The sequence below is a fragment of the Phycodurus eques genome, chromosome 4 (genome assembly GCF_024500275.1).
Source record: "Phycodurus eques isolate BA_2022a chromosome 4, UOR_Pequ_1.1, whole genome shotgun sequence".
Lineage (NCBI taxonomy): Eukaryota > Metazoa > Chordata > Actinopteri > Syngnathiformes > Syngnathidae > Phycodurus > Phycodurus eques.
This window is the reverse complement of record NC_084528.1, coordinates 25,905,322-25,930,358: the sequence shown is the minus strand read 5'-3', so window position 1 is coordinate 25,930,358 and position 25,037 is coordinate 25,905,322. Positions and strand designations below refer to the sequence as shown.

The window sequence follows — 25,037 nt, the reverse complement described above, 5'->3', positions numbered from 1 at the left end:
GCCCGAAATCAGCTGGGATTGGCTCCAGCACCCCGCGACCCTAACCAGGATAAGCTGTGTTGAAAATGGATGGATGGATGGAATATATAACCCGAATACAAGAAATATATATATTCTGACAATTGATATATAAACATCAATATGACTGTTTTGTTCGTAAAGAACAAAAAGTCGCTTCAAGGCGTTAAAGGGTGGAAGTGTGTCACAGTTGCGTCAGCCTATCGACCTTTCTTACACTACAGTATGCTGTTTATTGCTTTGTACAGTTTTATAGGTATTAAAATGTTCATACTCTAGAAATTGTATGCGTTGCTAAAAGTCTAAATTAAAAATAGATCAGAAGTAGTGCTCGGACGTGGCGAACCAATCACAATTCAGGACCAGGTAATTTCACATTTCAAATAAAAACGATTAATGCAAAGGTTATAGACGCGGGCGATATTTAAATTGTCGCTGTTTATCTAATTGTCTGAATTTCGTTTCAACTCAAACAAGTGTAAAAAAGAATCGCCACAAGGAAAGAAGTTCCAATGGCTGCAAAACGGCAAATGAACAGAGAGGGGCAGTATTGTGTCACAGTTGCTCGGAGAGCATGGTGAACCAATTAATTTTTAAATAAACACATTTAATACAAAGCCTATATGCATGTGAAATGTTTAAGTTTCACTTTTATATTCACATTTTATTCAGTTTCAACAAGAAGTCAAAATGCGTCACAGTTGCGTCAGCTAGCATGTCTCGCCAAAGAAGAAGAAGACCGGAAGCGGTGCCACTGCTCGAAGCAACATGGCGAACTTCGTGGAGGCCAAAACTCGAGCGGAGTTGGAAGATTTCCTGGCTAAAGCCGGCTCCCGGCTCACGGTGGTGCACTTCCAGGCGTCCTGGGCTCCGCAGTGCGCCCAGATGAACGAGGTGATGGCCGAGCTGGCCAAAGAGCACGCTCACGCCACGTTTGTCAAGCTGGAGGCTGAAGCGCTGCCGGAAGTGTCGGAGAAGTACGCCATCTCCTCAGTACCCACTTTCATCCTCCTCAATGGCGGCGTACAAGTGGACCGGGTGGACGGGGCGCACGCTCCGGAACTCGTCAAGAAGGTCCAGCGCCTGGCTGTCGGCGGAGTCTCGGAGCCCGACCGAGGCCCGGGAGATCCGAACGAGCGACTGAAGAAGCTCATCAACGCGGCGCCGTGCATGCTGTTCATGAAGGGCACCGCGCAGGAGCCCCGCTGCGGCTTCAGCCGGCAGATGGTGGCCCTCCTCCGGGAGAGAAACATCCCGTTCAGCACATTCGACATCCTGTCCGACGAAGACGTGCGCCAGGGTCTCAAAATGTACTCCAACTGGCCCACCTACCCGCAGCTGTACGCCAACGGCGAGCTCCTGGGCGGGCTAGACATCGTCAAGGAGCTGGCCGAGTCCGGCGAGCTGGAGAGCGCCTGCCCCAAGGCGCTCACCCTGGAGCACCGGCTCAAGCAGACCATCAACCGGAGCCCGGTGATCCTGTTCATGAAGGGCAGCAAGGATGCGGCGAGGTGCGGCTTCAGCCGGCAGATCCTGGAGATCCTGAACGGCACCGGGGTGGAGTACGACACGTTCGACATCCTGGAGGACGACGAGGTACGCCAGGGGCTCAAGAATTACTCCAACTGGCCCACTTACCCGCAGCTGTACGTGAAGGGCGAGCTCATCGGGGGTCTGGACATTGTCAAGGAGCTCCAGGAGAGCGGCGAGCTGCAGCACCGTGCTCAAGGGGGATTCTTAGGGCACACACGTGTCAAACGTCAAGGCCCGCAAGCCATGTCTTACTTCAAGTTTGGTGGTTAAAAATCTCGACCAAATTGGCTGAGCGACGCATTTTGTTTGGCACCAATTTACAAAGTTGTTGATAAAACTACATGAAAACAAAAAGCATACCTAAAAAGAAAAGAAACAGTGTTACTTAATAAAATCTGTACCTACATTGAATAACGATGACATTGTAGAGCATATTTTGTTGAAAAATCTTTTCCAAACCAACTATTTTTCTTGACTTTGATTCCAATAGTAGCTATTTTAAGCTCATAACGAAGGACATGTTCTTCTGCTGAAACGCAAATATGCGGGGGTGCACTTGGCCCGTCACATTTTATTTGGCCTGCAGTGCTCGAGGAAATCATGTGGAGTTTACTTTGTGTATTTCGGTTAAATCTGTACCGAAATTGCAACAGTCTGTCCACTTTTGATGACATTGAGACATCAAAAACAAGAGCGATTGAATTCTGCACTGGTATGTGTTCTGTGGGGTATTACTGTAGCAGAGTTTTGTGACTTATGTGCTAGAATGCCATCAAAAATACTTAAAACCGCCTGACTCATACTGATAGCATGATGAAACTATCAGTTTCACTTTTACTCACCATGTCTGTAGGATGTTACAGCTTTACTACTACTACTCTTTGGCACTGAATACATTAATAAAATGTAAATATAAACTATAATGTTTGCTTGGGTTGTATTTGTGCTTGGATACTTGTTACCACTGATGACAACAAACACACACACAAATGAAGGCCACACACACTACACAACCAAAAAGCTAGATAAGAAATGGTCCTAATCCAACGCATTCCACACTGCTGGATAATTTCAGGACTTTTTCAAGGATATAAACAATATACAAAAATGCAGGCACATACAGACGTAGCCACTAGGTAGTGCTCCAGCACCTGTCCCGTTGCCATGGGGGAGGGGGGGGGGCAGTGCCCTTTGCTGCAGATCTCTCACCCCACTTCATTCATCAATATTTAAAAAAAAAAATATACTAATAATTTCAAAATCCCCCCTCTGTCATCAATTCCACCCAAAGTGTTTTGATATTTGACAGGCATTTATTTGAGTCCTTGGGAGAATTGTATATATGCTCTGTACCTTAATTCTGGGGCTTAATCAGAAGCAATTGAAATGGCGGCAGGTGTGTGCTGGATCCCGTTTCAGAATCAGCTTTACTGGCCAAGTATGCTACAAGACACACAAGGAATGTGTCTCCGGTAGTTGGAGGCACTCTCGTATAACAACAAACAGCCACTATGATAAAATATAAACATACATACAGTACATACATTTAGGACATTACAAAACACATGTGCAGAGTCAATGAGCAATAAAAGTGTCCCACTAGTGTGGTGATACTGATATAATATATACTACTGTTAACTTTGTCAATTTGGGTCACCATCCTCATACTCTACACTGTAGTATCTGTGACTCTGAATATGTGTGGCTTTTAAGTGCGGGACCCGACCTGATGATTGACATGCGAGTCAGCGAATGAGAGTGTATAGTTGGCTGTCGTGAGCTCAGGTTTGCAGCTTGGTGTTAACTCGCTAACTGTTAACCAGTCTGGGCGTTGAGTCCCTAGGTATCATTCGTGACCGTGCAGCTATTGTATGAATGTGCTTGTTCCATGTTTGTTTTCTTACCATCTGTCTGGCCTGGTGAGTGACGTGGGAGTCAGCGAATGGGAGTGTAGAGTTGACTGGCTGTTAACTGGCTCATCAATTAGTTAGTCTGAGTGTTTTGAGTCACTCGGCATCAGTTGTGGCCATGCGGCAAGTGTATGAATGTGCTTGTCAATCCTTGACCACATGTGGAGGGATTAGAATTCGTTCTAACAAGCCGTGCTTGGCTATTTTAAATTAGCTAATGATGCTTTACTTTACCGTAGATGTGCAGTGGTGTAAGCCAGCTCTGCTTTGGAGTAGAGGTATTTCACTTTATCTTCTTTTTTAAAGTGTGAAATGATCCCAAGACTTTGGACATTCTCCATCTTTCACAACGATCTAAAATTACATATGTACAATTTAAAAATCTGCAAAACGCTGAGACCGCAAAAAGTAAACCACGATAAGGCAAGGGACGACTGTACATACAACATAGCAAAAAAAAAAAAAAAAAAAAAAAGTATAACAGGGTTTTTAATGGCTCAAATTGAGACAGAGGTGGTACCATTCTAACTATTGATCGCATCCCCCACTGCCTTAACAAAGACTTGTCAGTAAAGTATTTTACATGTATTTTATAGTTCTTTAACATTTTCTTTTTCATCTCTGAAAAGCTATAATAAAAAGGTGTCATGTTCGTTTGATATTTTTCTGAAAAATCAGACTTTTTACAAAAGAAACCGAATGACCTGTTTGAAAATTCACAAAATTATCACACACATTGGCCGTAGGAAAAACAATCGGTCAGCAGTTTAAGGAGTGACTTTAAACTGTTTGTCATATGTGATACAGCAAGTTGTAATGTTTTTTTTAATACAAAAAATAGCACTCTGTAATATTGTACTTTATAAATACATACATAAATGACACTGAAATAGAATGTAAAGAATTAAAGCGTTTTTAATAAAAAATGTTGGCTTCAATTCATTGGACATTGTGCTGCTCCTTCTGGTCTCTGTGTCAATGGCCACCCGGGTGCAGCACAATACAGACACAGAAAACATGGAAAGCAGTAATATTAGTCATTTTTTTCCCCCAGAGAGAATAAAACATATATGCCTGTGAGTAGTGTTATATTATCTGTCTACATATGTTGCTCCACCATTTGTGTTCAAATATCAATTACTTTTGTGGTTACCACACTATGACTCTGATGCTATTTGTTAGCGTCTATGGCGTTTCCGATTATCAGTTGGGATTAAGCTAGTGGACAAGTAAGGTCACTTGTATCTCAAGGCGCCACTGTACTTCTGTACAACTGAGGGGGTGATGGGGGGTGGGGGTATGCTTGGGGGTGCTGGAGCTCCCCCCCTAGAATTACCAGATGTATTTATTTATTTGTTAATATTGTGAAAGTAGTGTCAAACTAAAAAATATTACTAAAGAAAACAATGTGCTATTAATACAAGTATTCCTATTCATGTTAATATTCCATGAGATGGGAAAACATTGTCATACCTGTGTGCCTCATAATAATAAAAAAAAAACATTTCAGCAGGGACAGCAACAGGAAGCCCGCCGCTGTGAACGATGTAGGCGTCTATTGTGTTTATTTGTGTAAGCATGAGTGCTTGACACAGATGAGTAAAGAGAAAGCTGGTGACATTTACATACTCTAGGAGAAAATCGCCTGGATGCTGGGGGAGGCCCCATTGAGACGGCCGTAATGTGAGGTGAAACCCATGACTCATCTCTCGGGTGAGAGCAAATAGACCACGCGATAGAGATTTGGAAGAGGACGCTGAGCTCCAAAGTAGGGCGTTGTCCACAAATCATTGGTGTTGTGGGACTCATACAGGATTTTTTTTTAAAATAAGAGGGGCCCTTAAAGAGAGCCTTGAAAGTTTCCACAAACTTAATGTTCCAATCTTATCTTAAACTTTGAACATGATCAGCGTCAAATTACATCGGTGTCAGTCATTCCTTTTAATTTCAGATGACTAAAACAACCATTCGTTTACCACAGTTGATCAAAAATAAGAGGGACCCTGAAGAGCCTTGAGGGACCCCACAAACTAAATAATTCAATTGCATCTAAATCTTTGAACTTGATTAAAATCTAATAAAAGTTTTTAAAATCTGTCTGTTGTTGTTTTTGTGTGTTAGATAATTAAAAAAACCATCCATTTACCACAGTTGACCAAAAATAAGAGGGGACCCTGAATAGAGCCCTGAGGGACTCAACAATCTAAATGCTCAAAGTGCTTCCTAATCTTTGAATCTGCCAAATTACAGTTTTTAAATGTATGTCAGTGGTCCTGTTAATGTTAGAAAACTAAAACTACCATCTATTTACCACTATTGATCACAAATAAGAGTGGACCTGGAATAGAGCCCTTGGCGGACACTGCACCCATCAATCGTTGAATCTCAATTTTAATTTCAGATGACTAAAACGACCAATTTATCACAGTCTCAACCTTTAAACCTCACTGGATGTTGTGCAAGAGAAAATACAATTTGTTTCAGTTCTCCTGTTTGTCCAGTGGATATTCCAAGAATACTTCTCTGAGCCACTTTTTATTTTATTTTCATTTTTTTACCCGTGTAAGTCACACCCCATTAACTACAGTATCTTCATTAAATATGGACCGCTCTACCTGTTGACATTTTTTTCCTCTTATCCCAGGAAGATACTCTGGGCCGTCTTTCCCCTACTCACATACTCATCAGTCTAATCAAACATTAGTCAGTGTTAACCAAATCGCATAAGTGAGATTTCCAGCCATGTAAAAAAAAAAAGCATCTATTGTCGTAAAAAAAATCTATCAGACCACAGAAAATAAGTGTTCCAATCTTATCTTAATCTTTCAACATGATCAAAGTTAAATTCAACTTTTTTTTTTTATTTTCAGTCATTCTTTTTGATGACAGGTGGCTTAAACAACCATCCTTTTATACCCCACTTTAAAAAGAAATAAGAGGGTGTTTATGCAAAAAAAAAATGTGTTCCCCTAAATGCCATAGCTATAAAAAAATTGCTTATTTTCAAGAAAAAAAGTTTAAATGTTATGATAAGAAATGAACATTTTTGGAGAAAAAAAAAATCGTAATGTCATGTCAATAAAACATCTCTGTTCTTGTTAAGAACAGAGATGTTTTATTGACATGACATTTATTGACATTTTGTTTGGGATGAAAAGTCATAATTTTATGAGAATAAAGCTGTATTTTTTTCAAGAGCTAGACATAATATCATGACATTAAAATCAAAGTTTACGAATGGGAGAAAGTCATACTTTAACAAGTGAATTTGAAAAATACAACTTTATTCTAGTAACATTATGCCTTATATTCTGGAAAAGTAATTTTACAATATAACAAATAAAATAATAATAAAAAATAAGACTTTTTTCAGAGGAAAAAAAAGGAGTTTGTTCCTGTAATAATTCCCTTTGTTCTAAAAAAAATAAAAAAAATAATTGATTCATGCAGGGATGACAGATTGATGTAATATGTCACCATCATACGGTATTAGAGCTTTGAACTTTATCACTTTAATATTTTTTTTGTTTTATTATTTTATTCAGTGTTCCAGTCAAAGTGAGACGTAAGAGTCAAACATTTCGGTGGTAAAATAAGAGTGTGACCTATAAACATGGGAATTTCACACATCACCCACATCGATACAAAGGGTACATGATGCCACTCAAGTAAACCTTTTTAGGTCAGCCAAACACATTTAACTTCCTCTTCTTTTATATTTCATTAAAAATATATATCTTAATTAAGGTATCCAATTTAGTTTTGTTGGAATAAAAAACACTGTATTTTGGTTTGACACATCCAATAAAGGTTTCACGCCGTGTTTCTCAGTTTCAGCCAAAACGATAAAGATAAAGTTTTGAATCGGAGCCACCTACATGTACACTCACTACAGCCTCCCTCTTCCTCCCTGCATGACCACAACGGAGGAAATTTGCTATTTAGACTTGAGACTTGACACATGAATTTGGGCAGCGAGAGGAGCGCACACCAGGTGAGTCCACTTAATATCAATATGCTATCTTTTAATTTTACAGCAAACAAACTCAAGAATAGACATGCTCTGTGTTATATTGTTATGAAAAGATGTTTGAGCATTTATTCAATATCCTTCGTATCCATCTTAAGGTCCATGTACTACTAGCATGCTTTTTGTCCTCAAGTTTGGCAAACGAGTAGGTAGTGTTGTCACGATACCAATGACTCTAATGCTGTACCTGAATAAAGTACCTCGCTACCTACAGTAGACTGAAACAATAAATTGCAATATAGCAGCGGTCCACTGTACATATATCAATTAATTGCCGACAAATAAGCTGTTGAAAATAAAGGAAAATGAATTCTGTTTGCGTGGTCCTGTGACAGAATGGATTCGAGGCCATGCTCTATGAAGAAGGTTCTGCTGCAGGTGTGGCTCGCTGTGCTCACCATCGCCATGGTGGTCATGGGCGCGCTACTCGCCTACATGAATGCCAAAGCCAGCCGGGTGGCAGAACAACACGGAGTCCCGACTTTGAGGACCCTACATCCTTTCAGTCCAACACGTACGTCAGCCTTTATCCTTCCACAGTGGTGGGAAAGAACACATTACAAATACTTGGTTAGTGTACTTCAGTTAATTTTGAAGGTATCTATCTGTACTTGAGTGTGTATTCTGTTGACTTTTTTCTTTTACTCCCGACATTTAAGTATAGGTATCGGTACTTAATACTCCTTACTTTGTCAAAAATAGGCCTGTTAACTTTTTTCAACCTCCATCGATGACACCACATTCATTTTTACCTTTGTACTCATGTACATATCAGAGTCTGGACTTTTTACTGTTACTGAAGTTCTGGAGTTGAATCAGTACTGCTACTTTCAGTGTTTTTTTTTTTTAACACAAGTATGTGTATTTCTATTTTGAGTACAGAATGTGAAAACCTTTTCAACCTTTGTTTAGCGACCTACGTATCTACTGTCATAATTCACTGAATTTTTAACATTTTTCTTTTCACAGGAGCTCCTTCGTTGTCTGTTGGGTTTTTTCCAGGTGCCTCCTATTCCTATATACAAATCATGAAATGTAAGCAGACCTTTCTTTTGTAGATTCATCTTCTTGCTTCATGTCTTTGTAAAGCAATCATGCACTGACGTACAGGCAAAAATCCTCCAATATACAGTAGTCAAGTATCTGCATAAGCATGGTTTCTTTAACATTTAGAATGTGTAAAAAATTAAGGGGACCCGCAAGAGAGCCCTGAGGAATGCCACAAAAAATATTAGTTCATTAAAAAAAAAAAAAAAATATATATATATATATATATATATATATATACACTTTTACAAAATCTATGTTAATATATTTTCTGAATATGTTAATTAGTGTCCTGCAATTGGATGGCGAGCAGTCCAGGGTGTACGTTAATAGTCAGCTGGGATAGGCTCCAGCTCACCTGCCACCGAATGAGGATAACTATAACTGAAAATGGATGGATGAATAGATATTTATTCATAGTAAAATATATATTAACTAAGGGGATATGGACTGAGCCCGATCGTGAATAGCGAACAGCCACAACTAACTGACGCTCCCATGAAAAAAAAAACAATTCAGAAAAAAAAGGAAATAAGTGTGGGATCGGGTTCAAAAAATAAATAAAATAAAATAAAAACAAGGAATAAGTGTGCGGCTGCATCACAAAAATGCAAATAAGCGGCAGTTTGTACAAATAAAGAGGAATAGGTTAAAAAAAAAATCAGCAAAAGTCAAACCATTACTATGCGATGGGTCTACTGTAAATATAAACAAGTATGAATTAAAAAATATATTAATTGATCGTAAAACATATTATGTTGTATATTAACTGTCCACGAACCTAGTGAGGATAAGCGGTCCGGAAAATGGATGGAGGAATGTAAAACAATATTAATTAATAAAACAAATATATACTGATTGTAATATCTATATTAATTGTAAAATATCTTGTCACAAAATAAACATTTATTGTACAAAACAATATTTAATTTGAGATAATACTGTACATTTTAATTAACGTTTTTTTTTTGTTGTTTTTTTTATTATTTAGGAAATGTACTCCAATTAGTCTCAGGCTAAAAATGTGCATTTGGTGGCCAATAGAAGGGGAATTAGATGTTTGCAGATCTTTTTTTTTTGTTCTTCCCGCAGCTTCCAACGGGCACCCTTGGGCATCCAGCTCACCCAGGTGCGACAGCTGCCCCCTGGTGCTGCGGGGCGACTCGATCCAGTTTGGCAAAGACGGCGTTTACTTCCTTTACGCCCAGGTCACCTTCACCAAAGAACCCAGGCGAGAGAAAAGCGTGATCGTGACCAGAAACGCCACGTCCGGCAAAAGCATCAGGAAGCTGGCCGAGGGCTCCTACCCGGCCGCGACCCACGGATCCGTGTGGGTGGCCAAGATGGTGCGCCTCCAGGAGGGGGACAGCGTCAGAGTCAATATCAGCGGAGACTTCCTGACTGAGGACACATTTTGGGGTGCCTTCCAGATCCATTAGCAGACGGGGGGGGGGGGGAAACTCGTGTCACTTGACTGGACTCGCGTCAGAGGCAAGTCGCCAATTTTCGGATTGGGATCGGCTAAAACTTATGAAGGAGTCGACTTGACTTTGACTTAAACTACACGACTTGACACATTTTTGTTCCGTGAACCAGCTCGTAATTTAATTCACTTGTACAGCGGTGCCTTGGGATGCAAATTTTATTTGTTCCGCGACAACGTACTTAACTCAAACCACTCATATCTCAAATCATCTTTCCCCATTGAAGTGAATGGAAATGCCTTTAATCCGTTTGAGCCTTTTCCTAAAAAAAAAAGGAAACATTTTTGCAATTTGTGTGGTTTTTTTTCATTTATATAAAGACAATAGCACTCTCATGTGGTAATAACAGAATTAAACAGAATGTATTTTTTGAAGTGCTTTATTGCTATTTTATGGCATCAAAAGGCAATTACAACCCTTTTTGGCTGGGCATCAATTACTCGCAGATTTTCGCTATTGGAGGCAAATCGTGGTCTCCATCCCCACCAATAGAAGTGGTTCACTGCATAGTGGTGTCTTGAGATATGAGGGACCCGACTCACGAGTTTTTCCAAATACGAGCCGTCGTTAGGACGATTGCTTTAACTTTTGAGATAAAATTTGAGATACAAGTGCTGTATGGGCAGTGAACGCAACCCAACAATCAGCAGTTTGGCAGATAGTAAACAGTTCGAGCTGTTTAATGCCACTCAGTTGAAATTTACTGCCAAACTAATCTTAAAACGAAGAGAATTACATGTTGTCGGACACAGTGTTATAACCCTTTAGCAATGGATATTTGAACACAACGGTGCAGCAACACATGTAGATCGATAATAGAACAATAGACACAGGCATATTGACTTTATCCTCTGCAATAAATGACTTAAATTGCTCAAGTTTACTGAGCAATTTAAAGCAGTTGTGAAACTCTTATTAGTTTGTCTTCATGATTGTATTAGACTGCCCCCGAAGGGAGAGTCGTGCACAACAGAAAGAATCACAATGAAATCATCAAGATGTGCAAACTGTTGAATTCTTTAAGTTCCATTTAATTATGTTATGTTTGATAAAGTAAATAGCATAGCGTGCTATTTTTCATATTAAAAACACATTACAAAAATGTTTTTTTTGTTTTTTTGAGGGGAGATGAACAGATTATTGGCAATTCATTGGGGAAAGATGATTTGAGATACGAGTGTTATGAGTTACAAACATCGTCAAGGCCCCACTGTATTTCAAAATAAATACTGAAATAAACTGCAACGCTATTAATCTGTTACAGCCCCTCCCCCCCCCAAAAAATGAAAGATTTTTTAAAAATGTGTTCATAATGGCAAAATAGCACTCTATTGTAGTCAACATAATAAAGGAGAACATGTGAATTGTTTGAATTATCCGCCAGGCGGTGCTGTTTCCTCGTCGCGTTTCCCAAACACGCGCCCACTTTTTAAATTTTTTTTTGACACCACGGTGACGACACAAACCACCAAATAGCTGGGGATAATCAGTATCGTTCAGCGGCCCGTCAAAAGTTACATCATAATACACACACGCCCACACACACATTATGGTTTACAATACATACCTGAGTTAATTATACCAAAGGATTCTATAATTAGAATACAGTGAAAGTAATGCACAAGGTTGTTGCTGGTGCCTTAAGTAGCGATTATCATATGCTAATATGTTTCATTTTAGTCAATAAAATGATTTTCTTGGTCAATCAGCTAGTTATTCATTTAATATTATACTATTTTATAAGTATTTTTAATAGTTATATTCTTCTTTAAAAAATAATCTCTGTTTTTTTTTTTTTTTAAGGTATAATCAAATATGAATTAGGACTGTTACGTAATTATGTAGTGCATGTATCAATTTATAGAATGTTAAATATTAAATATTAAATTCTGTTGAAAAAAAAGTATTCTTGGGTCATTTATTCATTGAATTATAAATATTTCTTATGATACTCTTACATAGGGTGGCACGGTGGATGAGAGGTTTCAATTCAGAGGTTGGGAGTTCAAAATCTGGGCTCCAGCCTTGCTGGAAGGAGTTTGCGTGTTCTCCCCGTGCTTGTGTGTCGTCGTCCCCCCCCCCCCCCCCCCCCCATATCACGTATTTATACAAATATGATTTGATATATGTTAACACGAACAAAGCCTAAGCATCGGCTAATGTCATCTTTGGTGGCTCTGTGGTGACATCTTGTGTTAAAAAATAGACATTGTTAGACGTTAAACGTTCCCATGGGACGGTTGTCACGGTCCTCTTGTTAGTGTAAGCAATGCATGTCAGCAGGGATGCGCTTTCAACTACGGAAGCTGCAAAAGAAAATCCATTTTTAAAAAAATGAAATTAAAAAAAAAAAAAAAATCAGACAAGTGGCTAATACCGCTGAATGGCATATGACAGTATCAGTGAAAGTAAAGAATGTGTGTATTGTAGCCGGAGACATCGCACAAAAGTGCTCTCGCGCCACCTCAATGGACAAGCCCTGCGTGATGTCATCATCAAAACCAGTCCTTCCAGAACTTTTTCCACACGTCAAGTGACAGAAAGCTGGCCAGATGCCCGACCACTCAACTTTGCAATTGCGTATCATCATATTTCATAATCAACTCAGTTATCATTAAAGAAAAATAAATCATTATACAGTATAAACACAATATACTGGACTGGAGTACATCCCAGTGGCATGGCGGAAGACTGGTTAGCACATCTGCCTCACAGCTCTGAGGACCGGTGTTCAAATCCCCGGCCCCGCCTGTGTGGAGTTTGCATGTTCTCCCCGTGCCTGCGTGGGTTTTCTCCGGGCACTCCGGTTTCCTCCCACATCCCAAAAACATGCATTCATTGGATGACTCTAAATTGCCCGTAGGTGTGCATGTGAGTGCGAATGGTATCCATCCATCCATTTTCTGAGCCGCTTCTCCTCACTAGGGTCGCGGGCGCGCTGGAGCCTATCCCAGCTGTCATCGGGCAGGAGGCGGGGTTACACCCTGAACTGGTTGCCAGCCAATCGCAGGGCACATACGAACAAACAACCATTCGCACTCACAGTCACGCAATTTAGAGTTGTCAAATAACCTACCATGCATGTTTTTTGGGATGTGGGAGGAAAGCGGAGTGCCCGGAGAAAACCCACGCGGGCACGGGGAGAACATGCAAACTCCACACAGGCGGGGCCGGGGATTTGACGCTCTAACCAGTTGTCCACCGTGCCGCCTGCGAATGGTAGATACATATAAATATATATATATATATATATATACATATACATATATATTTGCAAATTAATACATGTTAACATTTAATGGATATGTTTTAGAATGTATTTTATACAATTTGATACATTTATTTGTTTTTTACAATCAAACTATACTTTTTTTTTATTGAGCTAACTGTACTCTGGGAGGATTCCATGGACGAGGCATAGAAGCGAAAATATCGGCGCTATGCTGAGTTAGCTGAAGCACGACGTCGTGGCTGGAACACAGATGTCCGCCTAGTAGTGAAAGTTGGATGCAGAGGGGCGCGTAGAGCAGAGTTCTCCATCTGAGTCTGTCGTGGGCTACTACTGATGATGCGTCCCAAACTTTTACTCCCCCCCCCAAGTTTCTCCAAGTATGCCACTTGCTGTATTCACCGACAAGTCCACAATGCCCTGTGTGCTCGCACAGGATATCAACATCTTTATACAGGGATTTGAAATGTTTTTACAATTGAATAACAAGTTTTTAAAACAATACCGTTTTTGCAGCTAATTAATATGTATCATACAATTCATGTTTTTGTAATTAATATATATTTTTACCAATAATTAATACATTTTTAAAATTTAATAATTCGGTGAAACATTAATTTTCTTTTACAATTCAATAATAATCTTTACGCTTAAAAATATTTACAATTCATAATTTTTTACAGTAAATATTTTTTGCAAATATATTTTTTTTACACTTATGTATTTCTGAAATCAACATGTATTTTACAAATAATATATATTTGTGAAACCAATTAATATTTTACAATTAATCCATTTTATTTTTAACAATACTGTATTTTCTTACAATTAAGACGTATTTACAAACAATATACACTACAATTAATATATATTTCAACATTTCATTTGTTTTGCACCGAATGAATACTTTTTAAAATGAAATAACACGATTAACAATGAATACTTTTTATCATTGTTAACCGCTATATCTCGGAATTTAAAGCGATCCTTTTGTCTACTCAGAGTGAGAACATCTGCAATGCAAAGAAATGCTTTAAAAAGTATTTTAATGAGTTTCTTCTAATCAACTAACCTTTTTTTTTTTTTTTTAGTGTGTGAGAGGGGTAAAACTATTTTCTAAAATGTTTTTTTATTTTTGAAATATATGGCTGTGGAATATATTGCTAAATTGGGGTGGTCTTTATTCTTATTTTTCTTCACTTCCTCAATGGTGACATCATATGTTCATTCCCAAGTCGCAAATGCTGAAAGATTTTCCCAGGTCACTCGAAATGATTGACAGGTTGCTGAATCTTCCCTTGGTCCTTGTCATAGGAAAAGCACGGCTTTCATCACCTTACCTTACGGCCATCTCAACTTCCTGGTGTGCTTCCTGTCGGCTTACGGGCTGACAGGGAGGCGTGATGACGTCATCACACATTTACACAAGACACCAAGCCCTCTGAAATAAATCACAAGGTCATGCAGTGTAAATGGAATACTGTGCCAATTATGACTATATTTCACAATGAACCCTGCGAAAACTGAGAACTCATTCACTGTCAGCGGAACCTACCGAAAGAGGGAGCAGACTCTCTTTTTTTGCCCAAGAAAATCAAAGTTTGTTCCAAGCTTTTTACAGGTTCTTTAGACCCGTAGCTCACTGGTCTGGAGACTAGTCGAGTCCCCGTGACGTCTCCCGGAATCTCCCGGAGCCCAGCTGGGTCGCCAGGGAGTTTAGGTTTTCAAAGCATGACTTTTTAAGACCGTGGTCCGCCTTGAAACCGGTAACCCCAATTCCAATAGAGAACACAATGATTTGCAAATCCTTTTTAACCTAAATTCATTTGAACACACGACAAAGACAAGCTATTTTATGTTCAAACAGATGAACGTTATTGTCATTTATTATTATTATTTTTTAAAATATTCACTCATTTTTAATTTGATGCCTGCAATACGTTCCAAAAAAGCGGACAACTTGGACTGGCTCCTCGTCCACCTGAAATGCGATTTTAAGGTTTTGTTAAATACTTATAACTCTTCTTTGGGCATTCCTATCTTGCTGGTTTTGTGGTTTCTAGTGCCCCCCCCCCCCCCCGCAAGCCTTACACACACAAGTTAGGACGTGCTGGTTTTTATTTTTATTTTGTTTTGGGTGACGTCAAGCTAAAAAGAAGTCAGCACTTGTACGTATGCGTGTGTGTGCGTGTGTGTGTGTGTGTAGGTGTCCTCGTGGATGAATGGCAGGAGTGGTTGATTTTAATCAATGTAAAGCACTTTGAGTTGAATTTTATGTACGAAAAGCGCTGTATGAATAAAGTTTCATTGATTGATTGATTGATCCATTGATTGAGCAGGTTCTGGAGCACATGCGTCAAACTGGTGGCCCGGGGGCCAGATCCGGCCCGCAACATCGTTTTATGTGGCCCGCAAAAGCAGATCATGTGTGTTGACTTCATGTTTCTTGTGAAAATACCAAAATTGGTGTCTTCACTTGTATAGTGTTTAGATATTGCAAGCATTTTATGTTACCAATGACCTTTTTGAAATAAATGTAATAATAGTTGACATTTTTTGTATTGGCGTCTGACTTTAAAACTAGTTATCCATCAACTTTTTGTGTATATGTCATGATAAGAGGCAATATTTTACGTGGGTTCACAGTCATAACGGCCCTCCGAGGGAAGCCATAACTACAATGTGGCCCGTGACAAAAATGAGTTTGACATAGTCTATTTTGGTTCCAGTACTCTGGAATACCCGACCCACGGAAATTACTAGATCGCCGACCTCTGTAGAAATGTTTCAATATTGATTTAAGACTTCTTTTTATAGCCTCACGTTTGGTTAAAACACAACTAGTATGCAACTAGTCTCTTACCACGCCTCACCTCCTGACATCTGCATTTTGGCTTGTTTTACTGTCGCTTCTCTCCCTCCGTCCTCACGTATTGAGAATTCGGAACGAATTACGGTGGCAAATGGGGGGGGGGGGGGGGGGGAAGCGAAAATAGAATTATCATTGTAGCGTACTGGTGTAGCGAAGTTCTGCATTTCAAATCCTGAACACATCCGTGCAAATAAATCTCTCCCCAGAAGTGACATGACCAGATAGGCCCATGTAAAACAGAAACTGTGTGAGTGAGTTAGCACTGCAATATGTATGCAAAAACCATATATGAACATGCAGTAACATCCACACAGATTACCAGCAACCTTTTATTAATCAGCGACTTTTTTTGTCAATGTCTTTATGTCTCAAATGTGTTCTCTGTCAATTGACTCTCTTTTGTCGTACTAGAGCGGCTCCAACTACCGGAGACAAATTCCATTCATGAATATTACAATGATGTGTAATATTAGGACACCACGGGAGAACGCTGGAGAGACTATGAAAAGCAACATAAAGATTTGACTCGGAGGTGTTGTGATAGAGTACATCTGCATGATCTAAAATTGGAAATAATAATTGTGGGACAATAGTTTTTCTAACTTGCAGGATAAAACAATTAAAGTAAATAAAAATGTCTTGTAAATTTGACACACCACAGAGAAGAGTGTCATTAACAAAAAAATTGCAGAATATATACAGGTACATCTCAATAAATTACAATACAGTAGAAAAGTCCATTTATTTCAGTTTGCATACATTATTTAGATTGATTAAACACTTGGCAAAATACTTTTCAGAGGGCAAATTCCTGCCTTATTTCTATATTAAAAAATAATTTCGATTTTTTTTTTCTTGATTGTTTGTTATGTAGAGGGTTCAAATCCCGGCCCCGCCTGTGTGGAGTTTGCATGTTCTCCCCGTGCCTGCGTGGCTTTTCTCCGGGCACTCCGGTTTCCTCCCACATCCCCAAAACATGCATTAATTGGAGATTCTAAATTTCCCGTAGGTGTGAATGTGAGTGCGAATGGTTGTTTGTTTGTATGTGCCCTGCGATTGGCTGGCGACCAGTTCAGGGTGTACCCCGCCTCTCGCCCGAAGATAGCTGGGATGAGTTCCAGCACGCCCGCGACCCTCGTGAGGAGAAGCGGTACAGAAAATGGATGGATGGAGTTTCCTCAGCAGGATCTCCGGGCTCTCGACATAAGGTGAGAAGCTCGGTCATCCAAACGGATGGACAGACGGATAGTTCTCAGTCTTTGCCCATTTTCAACAATTATCTTCAAACATGTATGAACAAATCTCAGAAGAAATTACAAGAAAATTCATCAAGTTTATTTTCTTTGAAACATGACTATGCTCTTTACAAATTTTGCCATTTAGATCAATGTATGTAAATGTCAAAAATGTCCCACACACGTGAACAATAAAAGTCAAAATTACCCGCCCACAAAGAAACCACAAGAAAGCATTGTTTGGTCCCGTAAAAAGCGTCATATAAATTATTATTATTATTATTATGAACAACAATTTTGATTTGACCTTCTTAACGCACGTTAAACTGGAACTACAATAGGTAGACTGACAGGATCTTCCCACAATGCACAGGGATACACCGCCATGAATTCCTGGCATTCGCGTAATAATTTCTATTTTCAGTCATGCATTGGACATGATCACGCACACACACACACACAAAAAAAAAGCATTGGATCCTTTTGTGGACTCATTTGTCAGAAAATGTCCATATTTACGACATGCAGTATTAGCAATAAATACTATACACACACACACACACACACACACTTTAAAAATAGAAAAGAGGAGGCACGGTGAGCGACTGGTTAGCACATCTGCCTCACAGTTCTGAGGCTCCGGGTTCAATCCCCGGCCCCGCCTGTGTGGAGTTTGCTTGTTCTCCCCGTGCCTGCGTGGGTTTTCTCCGGGCACTCCGGTTTCCTCCCACATCCTAACCATAACAACCTCACTTCTTTATTAAACCCTAAACCGTAACGCAACATTCAGTCCTAACCCTTAATTGACCTAACCCTTCACCCTAATTTAACCCAACATAACCCAAACCCCAGAAGACAAGTGCTGGTAAAACCTGCACAACAGTGCAAAAGGTGGTTGGAGGCTTCCAGTAACACACTTAGCAAGCTAAAAATGCTCACAACTACCGCTATTTATCAAAAAACAGTTCTTTTTGAGAACCGGTTCCCAGTAATTAGATTCTGCTTATCGGTCCATCTTGCAAGAAAGTGTATTTTGGCTCATAACTTTTCCAACATGGTGCTACCATACAATATAACCCTGTATTGTTGATATGGTTATTTTCATGTGTGGGGTATTATGTTAGCTCTGTTGCTACACTAATGTAGTGTCCAAGACGGTAACACAACAACAGTCATTTTTCGGGCTTTACGCTTATCAGGATTTCCGTCGTCCGATCAGTACTACGTCAAAAGACACGCGACTAGGCTAAAAATAAACCAGCTTTCGGATTCAAATATACTGTACACGATGGTGCCGCGGAGTCAATGTCTTTTGCGGAGCCGATCGATCGCCGAAGTACGACATTAAAGCCGATTTGGCGTAAAATGTTCATTGTCGGCCGATACCGATCAGATCGGAGTAAAGTCTCGCCATTTTTCTGTTTCATTATCCTCGTGCCTCACTCTCCAGGCTTGACCAGTCAACTCGCGCTTAATCCGACTGTTACGTTAGTGTAAGTATAATATTAGCTGGACCTTTAGCCTGCTGATTTGCGCACTCGAGTCTGAACAATGAAGGCTAGTGTAACTGAAGCAACGCTAGTACATCGCCCTCAATTACGGCACATGCTGTAGTTTGGCCTTTCTGTGTTAATGTTTAACTGACAAAAAAAAAAAAAAAAAAAAGTTCTTATTAAGCATGTATTCTAACTTCTCAGTTAGACTTTCAGATTTGTGACCGTCAGACAGAGCGATAGAAAGTAAGCTTGCTTGTACCTGCTGTATCTCCAGTCAAAGGGCATCCAGTCTTTTTGTTGTTCTTATTGTTGTTGTTGTTGTTGTTGTTGAGTCCATGATTATTGTGACAAAGCTTTTCCAAGTAGTGCAGTGAAAATGTCCTGTTGTGGCGGTCGTTCAATCACCTGCTGTGCCAGCGAGACAAACGGCGCGGAAACCGCGGCGTTTTCCCCCAAAAGACGAAAAACCAACGTGTGCAGGTTCCGTGGAGGCGCTAGCTAGTCGGTCGCCGTGTAGCCGCGCGTTGCAACAGAAGCAGCTTGAAAAGCTTCGCTGCAAAATTTCAGCTTGTTCTGGCTGTCAGTCTGGCGAGCCGTCAATACGACGGCGCTGCCCGATGATGTCACTTCTAGGCGACACAGCAAATGAACTACAATTCCCAAATGACTGTTTGACCTTCTTTCCCTACCCGTTAATGTATCTATGTATTTATCCAAAATAAATACTTCACGCCGAAAGCTCATGTATAAAATTAATTGACAAAGACAAAAACCAAGGACATTTTCGCTGAAATTATTGTTAGTTTTTAGTTAGTTTTGCAAATGGAAAACGTTATTTTAGTCAGTTAACATTTTTTTTATACATTGTTTTTATTTTATTCCATTTTCGAAAATGTTTTTTTCAATTTTAGTTATTTCGTTCATTTTCGTTTACGATGACAACCTTGATATCAAGTCATCTTTCCCCTTTTGAAAAGAATGGGAATGCCATTAATCAGCTCCAGCCGCACCCCCAAAAAAAAAAAACATTTTGCGTTTGGGTTTTTAAGAAGAAATTAGCGGTCTATCATATTGTATTTTAGAAAAACAGGAATAACATAATTCAATACAATGTCTAGGTTAGACTTAAACAATTTGTGTATGGTGATTTAATGCTGCATTCCAATTCATTGTGCTGCTCCATAAGGTTTGCCAGTCTTGCCTACCAGGATGCAGTATAATTTGCCCATGCAGACACAAATGAAGACCTCATCTCCTACAACTGTGACTCAGTAACACACGGTAATATTAGGCATTTTTCATACAGCATAAAGCATATATGCCTGTGAGTATTGTTATATTATCTTTCTACATGCGTTGCTCCTCCATTTGTGTTCAAATTAGCATAGGATCCACCTGGAAGTCAGCTTTGCCTCCCTGGGGGAGTTTGCCGTTACACAAGTCTCACAACTTAGTTGCGGGGGAAAATAATGAGCAAATATTCCAAGTCGGCGTGTGTGTGACTGATGAGGAAGTCCACATTCTGGAAGAACCACGCGTACGCATTCACACAATAGATGAATAAAAGCAGCACGTGACATGAGAGAGAGCTGACTGGACTGGTTGCGAGTTCACACAATACGATACGCCAGGGAAATGGAGTTGAGAAACAAGAAGAGTGCAAACCTGTTTGAACAAGAATTCCTTGTCGCCCACAGTTTCCACCAGGCCGCAAGGAAAGTTGGGGTGGCCTGTCGTCAATTTGTCACCCCCGTGTGTGCAGGTGGACTGAAACTCAACACTGCTATTTTTCAAGACGTCTTAGTTTGTTCCGCGTTATTATTTTCTCAATTGTGATTTTGAAGCCTGTACAGCGAACCCACGGGGTGATATAAAAATGTTACTGCAAAGTAGCAGCGTTGCTGTACTTATAGTAACCTTTATTCGTTGGCTCATGCAGTGTTAGCGTAGCCGCAGAGCTAAATAACCCACTTATAAACCATAAACGGTCGTATAGAAATATAACATCTCTTCAAGAGTAGATGTTTTTATATCGCACTACTACGAGAATTATCGTAATATGACACAGAACTACTCTGAGGATAGAAAAGAGGAATACTCACTTGGAAGGCTTGCTTGCTCGAAGCTGTCTTTCATCACTCCCAGTTGAAGTTTACTGGAAACAAATAACACAGAAAACAATAGAGAATGAAACATTGTGAAAATGTAAATGCATTTAGTAGCGGTGTGACCCCAAAATTGTCTCGGTAGTGCCCCTCTGATTCTTTTTGAAAATTCAGCCCCGAAAGCCTGTTTGAATTAGCGACATGACATTTGGTACACGTTTTTCATGAGCAGCAAAGAGTCTCAAGAAATGACATTCGAAAAGACACAAAGTCTTCCATTTTGGTTGGAAGCGGCCATTTTACGACCGATTTGGTCATTTCCAGGGGGCCGTTGAAAGATGAAAACATCCTGGAGATTTTATCCGATTGCTTCCAAATTGGAGCCACGTACAGTATGCTGGTCAGGTGGGCGAAGCTAGTAAAAAGTTTCAATTTTGATTATCGCATGTGGGTGGAGCATGGCAGCAGAATTTGATGATTTGCCCGAAAACCAGAGGAAGTCAACTCGATCCTGTTTGTAAAGCGGTGCAAGATCCCGTTAAATCGTTTCTTTTGTAACACTACTTCAAATCAAACAAGGGAAATATACACAAAACCTGCTGTTGGAAGGCACAGGCAAAGTAATACCTGTAAAAAATTCCAAACACAATCAATGGAATGAGATCTGCCAAGGCCAAAAACTCCTCAGACTTTTAACAATGTGAACAATAGAGAAACACTCTAGATCTGCACTTTGAAAAGCTTCCCGTACAGTTAAGAATCTCACAGAGAAACGTTGCATTAAAACTGTTTTGACGGTTTTACATCTTATTAACGTCCTTGTTTTTACACTTGTATGCCACTTCAGAATGTCACGAAGTGGTCAGAAATTACATGCGTGTTATTAAAACATCATTTTTGCCTTGATTATTATTATTATTATTTTGACTGTGAGAGAAGGTTTAATCAGTGATTCCCAACACGGGAGATTATCGGGTGTGCTGTGGAAAACAATCCAATTAAGCGTAGTCTTCATTGCCTATAAATGTTGTTTCAATGTATAGCTATCTATGCCAGCGACATGAAAGAAAAAAATGAAATTCTGTACCCACCTGATGGCATTCATACAACACAATAGCCTGGTGTTTGACGAAAATAGGCCCACATTTCACATCAATGGTGAGAGATTTTTCTAAATGGTTGGGATACACTGGTTTAAATCTACTTACAAACATACCTGTACAGTTAACAACATTTATTCTTCTTCTTCTTCTTTTTTTTTTTTTTTAAATGGCCAGCCACAGATTTTGATTTCAGTTATTTCTTGAGCGAACGGGGTTTCAAAAAAATGCTTTTTTTGGTGCAAATTGTAACTTTTCATCTTATTTTCGGTGGGCTCAGGTGGATTGCTGGGGCTCACCCTGAAAAAATGTCACCCAAAAACCTCAAAGCTGCGGTGGACTTGTGTGGATGCTTGGTTTGAGGTTGTTGTTGTTGTTGTTTTTTTTTCAACTTTCTCATACGATGCGCTGACTCATTTTGTGTTGTCTGCAATATTTGCACGTAGAAGGAAAAAAGTAACTCACCACGAACCGAACTGGCATCGATTTCCATGTTTTGGATGTGAGGAAATAAAAAAAGGAGTGTGATCCTTTTTGTATGTGGTGCTTAGACTGCTGCTCAGCTTTCACCAGTGACATCACGGGAGTTTCCAACCGGGCGCAGGCAATAAAAGAACAGGCTCTCTGGCAGACACTTCACTCTCAGCGGCAGGAACAGGAACACTCACAGTGCTAAAAGAACAATCAGCTCAAAGCATCATGGTGGCATACACTTCAACGCCAGCCGACGTGGAGGCGGCAGAGGGCCTCCAGAACGAGAAGACGGTGGTGGTGGTGGAGAAGCGCTCGTACACGGCCTGGATGTGGAAGCTGTCAGCGGGCCTCCTGGTGGCCACCCTTTGCTTGGGCACGGTGCTGCTCTTCGCCTGGTACTGGCACGGACGACCCGAAAGCACGGTACGGAGGGGGCGCCTCGAAAAGAACCCAAACAAAAAGTTCCGCGCGGCTTCTCTTCTCATGCTTCTTGCTCCCGTCTAGACGCCGTCGGCGGGCCCGACGCAAGCGCTGGTGGCCGAAACGTCAGATCCTCACAACACCCTGAAGAAGATCAGCAGCAAAGCCAAGGCAGCCATTCATCTCGAAGGTGAGACGTCGGAACGCTCAAGTTAGAATCTGCCTATTGTTGTCTCCGGCGCGTGCAGAATTATGCAAACTTTCAATTCTTTCAATCTTGAAGTTTCCACTGAGATTTGCACTCTGGTCATTGGATTCAAAGTCCAGAATGCTACGCATGATGATATATAGCGTCACTGAATGTGGAATTGAATCTTTTGAGCCGTTTCAATGCGATCCAATTGTAGAAAAGCTGTGCCTTTACAAAATCTCATCGACATTTGCCAAAATCGTAGAAGCTTCCATCGGTGGAATCGAAGTCCAGTATGAAAAAGCGCGCTTTTACAAAAAGGCATTCGACTTTGCAAACAACATTAAAGGTTCCGCTGACAATTGAACTCAGATCACTGGGTTCAAAGGCCAGCGTGCTCGCCATTACACCGTGGAACCTGCTCCCGTTATGACTGGTCATACTTGGAAGCCATTTCGATGACATCCAATGCGAGCCCAAAGCTTCACTTCGTCTTAAAATCATGACCAGTGCCGCTACGAATACATTGTGTGGACACATGAATAAGCTGCACGATTTAGCCGTATCCAATAAAAATGTGCCTTGACAATCACAACAATGACAACATTTGTCACTGCCAGAGGGAAATATCTAATGAGCAGTAACTGGATAGCTATTTTACTATATGGGGACAAAAGAAAGACAATACTCGGAGCTTATTGGAGGATCCACTGAAATTTGAACTCAGAGTACCTGATTCCTGGAACTCCGAAATTCAAAGGGAGTGTATTCTATCCCGGGTTGCATGAAGGGGCCACGCCAAAATTCTAAGAAAAAGTAGTTTACCGGACATTCTTAATTTTGAATGATAATAATAAATACTAATAACAATACATAAATAAGCTGGGTTTATGTATGAGATCGCCTTAGTTAATTAACTAAATCAAAAAAGAAATCTGAAAAAATAATATTTAGAGAAAAAGAGAAAACAAACCGCACGGATGTTCCATTCTTAAATGATGAAATACATTTTAATTTTCAATTAAAAAGAATTCAATCTTGTTTTTTAAATGCTGTCTACAGGCCAATCTTAATGGACTAAAAAAATAAAGGGCCTGGTGCAGATGTACCTAATGAAGTGTCCGGTGATGCTTCAACACGCGTTTTGTTTGTGTGTTCTTGTCAGGAATTCACGACGAAGGCAAGAGCGTGAACGAGCAGCTGCAGTGGCGCAACGGCCAGGGTCAGGCCTTCGCGCAGGGCGGCCTGACCCTGCAGAACAACCAGATCGTAGTGCCGCACACCGGCCTCTACTTCATCTACAGCCAGGCGTCCTTCCGCGTGTCCTGCAGAGACAGCACCGCCGAGGAGGGCCCGGAGAGCGAGACGGCGTTTTCGGGGAAACCCCTGGCGCCGCTCAGCCACCGCGTGTGGCGCTACTCCGACTCGGTGGGCCGCAAGGCCTCGCTGATGAGCGCCGTCCGCTCGGCGTGCCAGCCCAGCAGCTCGGCCGAGGACGAGCAGCGCTCCAAGCAGGGCTGGTACAACGCCTTGTACCTGGGCGCCGTCTTCCAGCTCAACAAGGACGACCAGCTGTGGACTGAGACCAATCAGCTGTCCGAGCTGGAGACGGAGGGCGGCAAGACCTTCTTCGGCGTCTTTGCCCTCTGATGAGGCCGTGAGAATTGCCGGGCTACGGTTGTGTTCGAAATCACTCACTATCCACTTTATAGTGCTCTCTAAATATAGTGACGTTGCCATTTTGGAGTTGATAGTGCCCTAGACGTATCCCACAATGCATCTTGAAGAGTAGTGAGCCACTCCACTGATGATCAGTATCAAATATGGCCCATGATTCTTGGGGTTAGGGTTAGGGAAAATTAAGGAATACAAAATAATAACAATAAAAAAGACT

General features: G+C 40.6%; 2 protein-coding genes across 2 annotated transcripts; both read left to right on the top strand.

Moving 5' to 3' along the window:
• The first annotated feature begins 739 nt into the window (after window positions 1-739).
• On the top strand, window positions 740-2,468 carry glrx3 (glutaredoxin 3). The gene has a single exon (XM_061675751.1). The coding sequence runs from the start codon at window positions 787-789 to the stop codon at window positions 1,819-1,821; it is 1,035 nt and encodes a 344-aa protein (XP_061531735.1). The 5' UTR covers window positions 740-786; the 3' UTR covers window positions 1,822-2,468.
• A 20,248-nt stretch (window positions 2,469-22,716) lies between these two features.
• Window positions 22,717-25,037, top strand: tnfb (tumor necrosis factor b (TNF superfamily, member 2)). Its single transcript, XM_061675750.1, has 3 exons — window positions 22,717-22,956; window positions 23,038-23,143; window positions 24,309-25,037. The coding sequence occupies exons 1-3, from the start codon at window positions 22,759-22,761 to the stop codon at window positions 24,791-24,793; spliced, it is 789 nt and encodes a 262-aa protein (XP_061531734.1). The 5' UTR covers window positions 22,717-22,758; the 3' UTR covers window positions 24,794-25,037.

Bases quoted from the DNA above. Each gene is read 5' to 3' on its own strand.
- tnfb (XM_061675750.1), top strand. From the start codon at position 22,759: ATGGTGGCATACACTTCAACGCCAGCCGACGTGGAGGCGGCAGAGGGC. The intron at 22,957-23,037 runs GTACGGAGGGGG...GCTCCCGTCTAG, and splicing joins ACGGACGACCCGAAAGCACG to ACGCCGTCGGCGGGCCCGAC. The intron at 23,144-24,308 runs GTGAGACGTCGG...TGTTCTTGTCAG, and splicing joins GGCAGCCATTCATCTCGAAG to GAATTCACGACGAAGGCAAG.
- glrx3 (XM_061675751.1), top strand. From the start codon at position 787: ATGGCGAACTTCGTGGAGGCCAAAACTCGAGCGGAGTTGGAAGATTTC.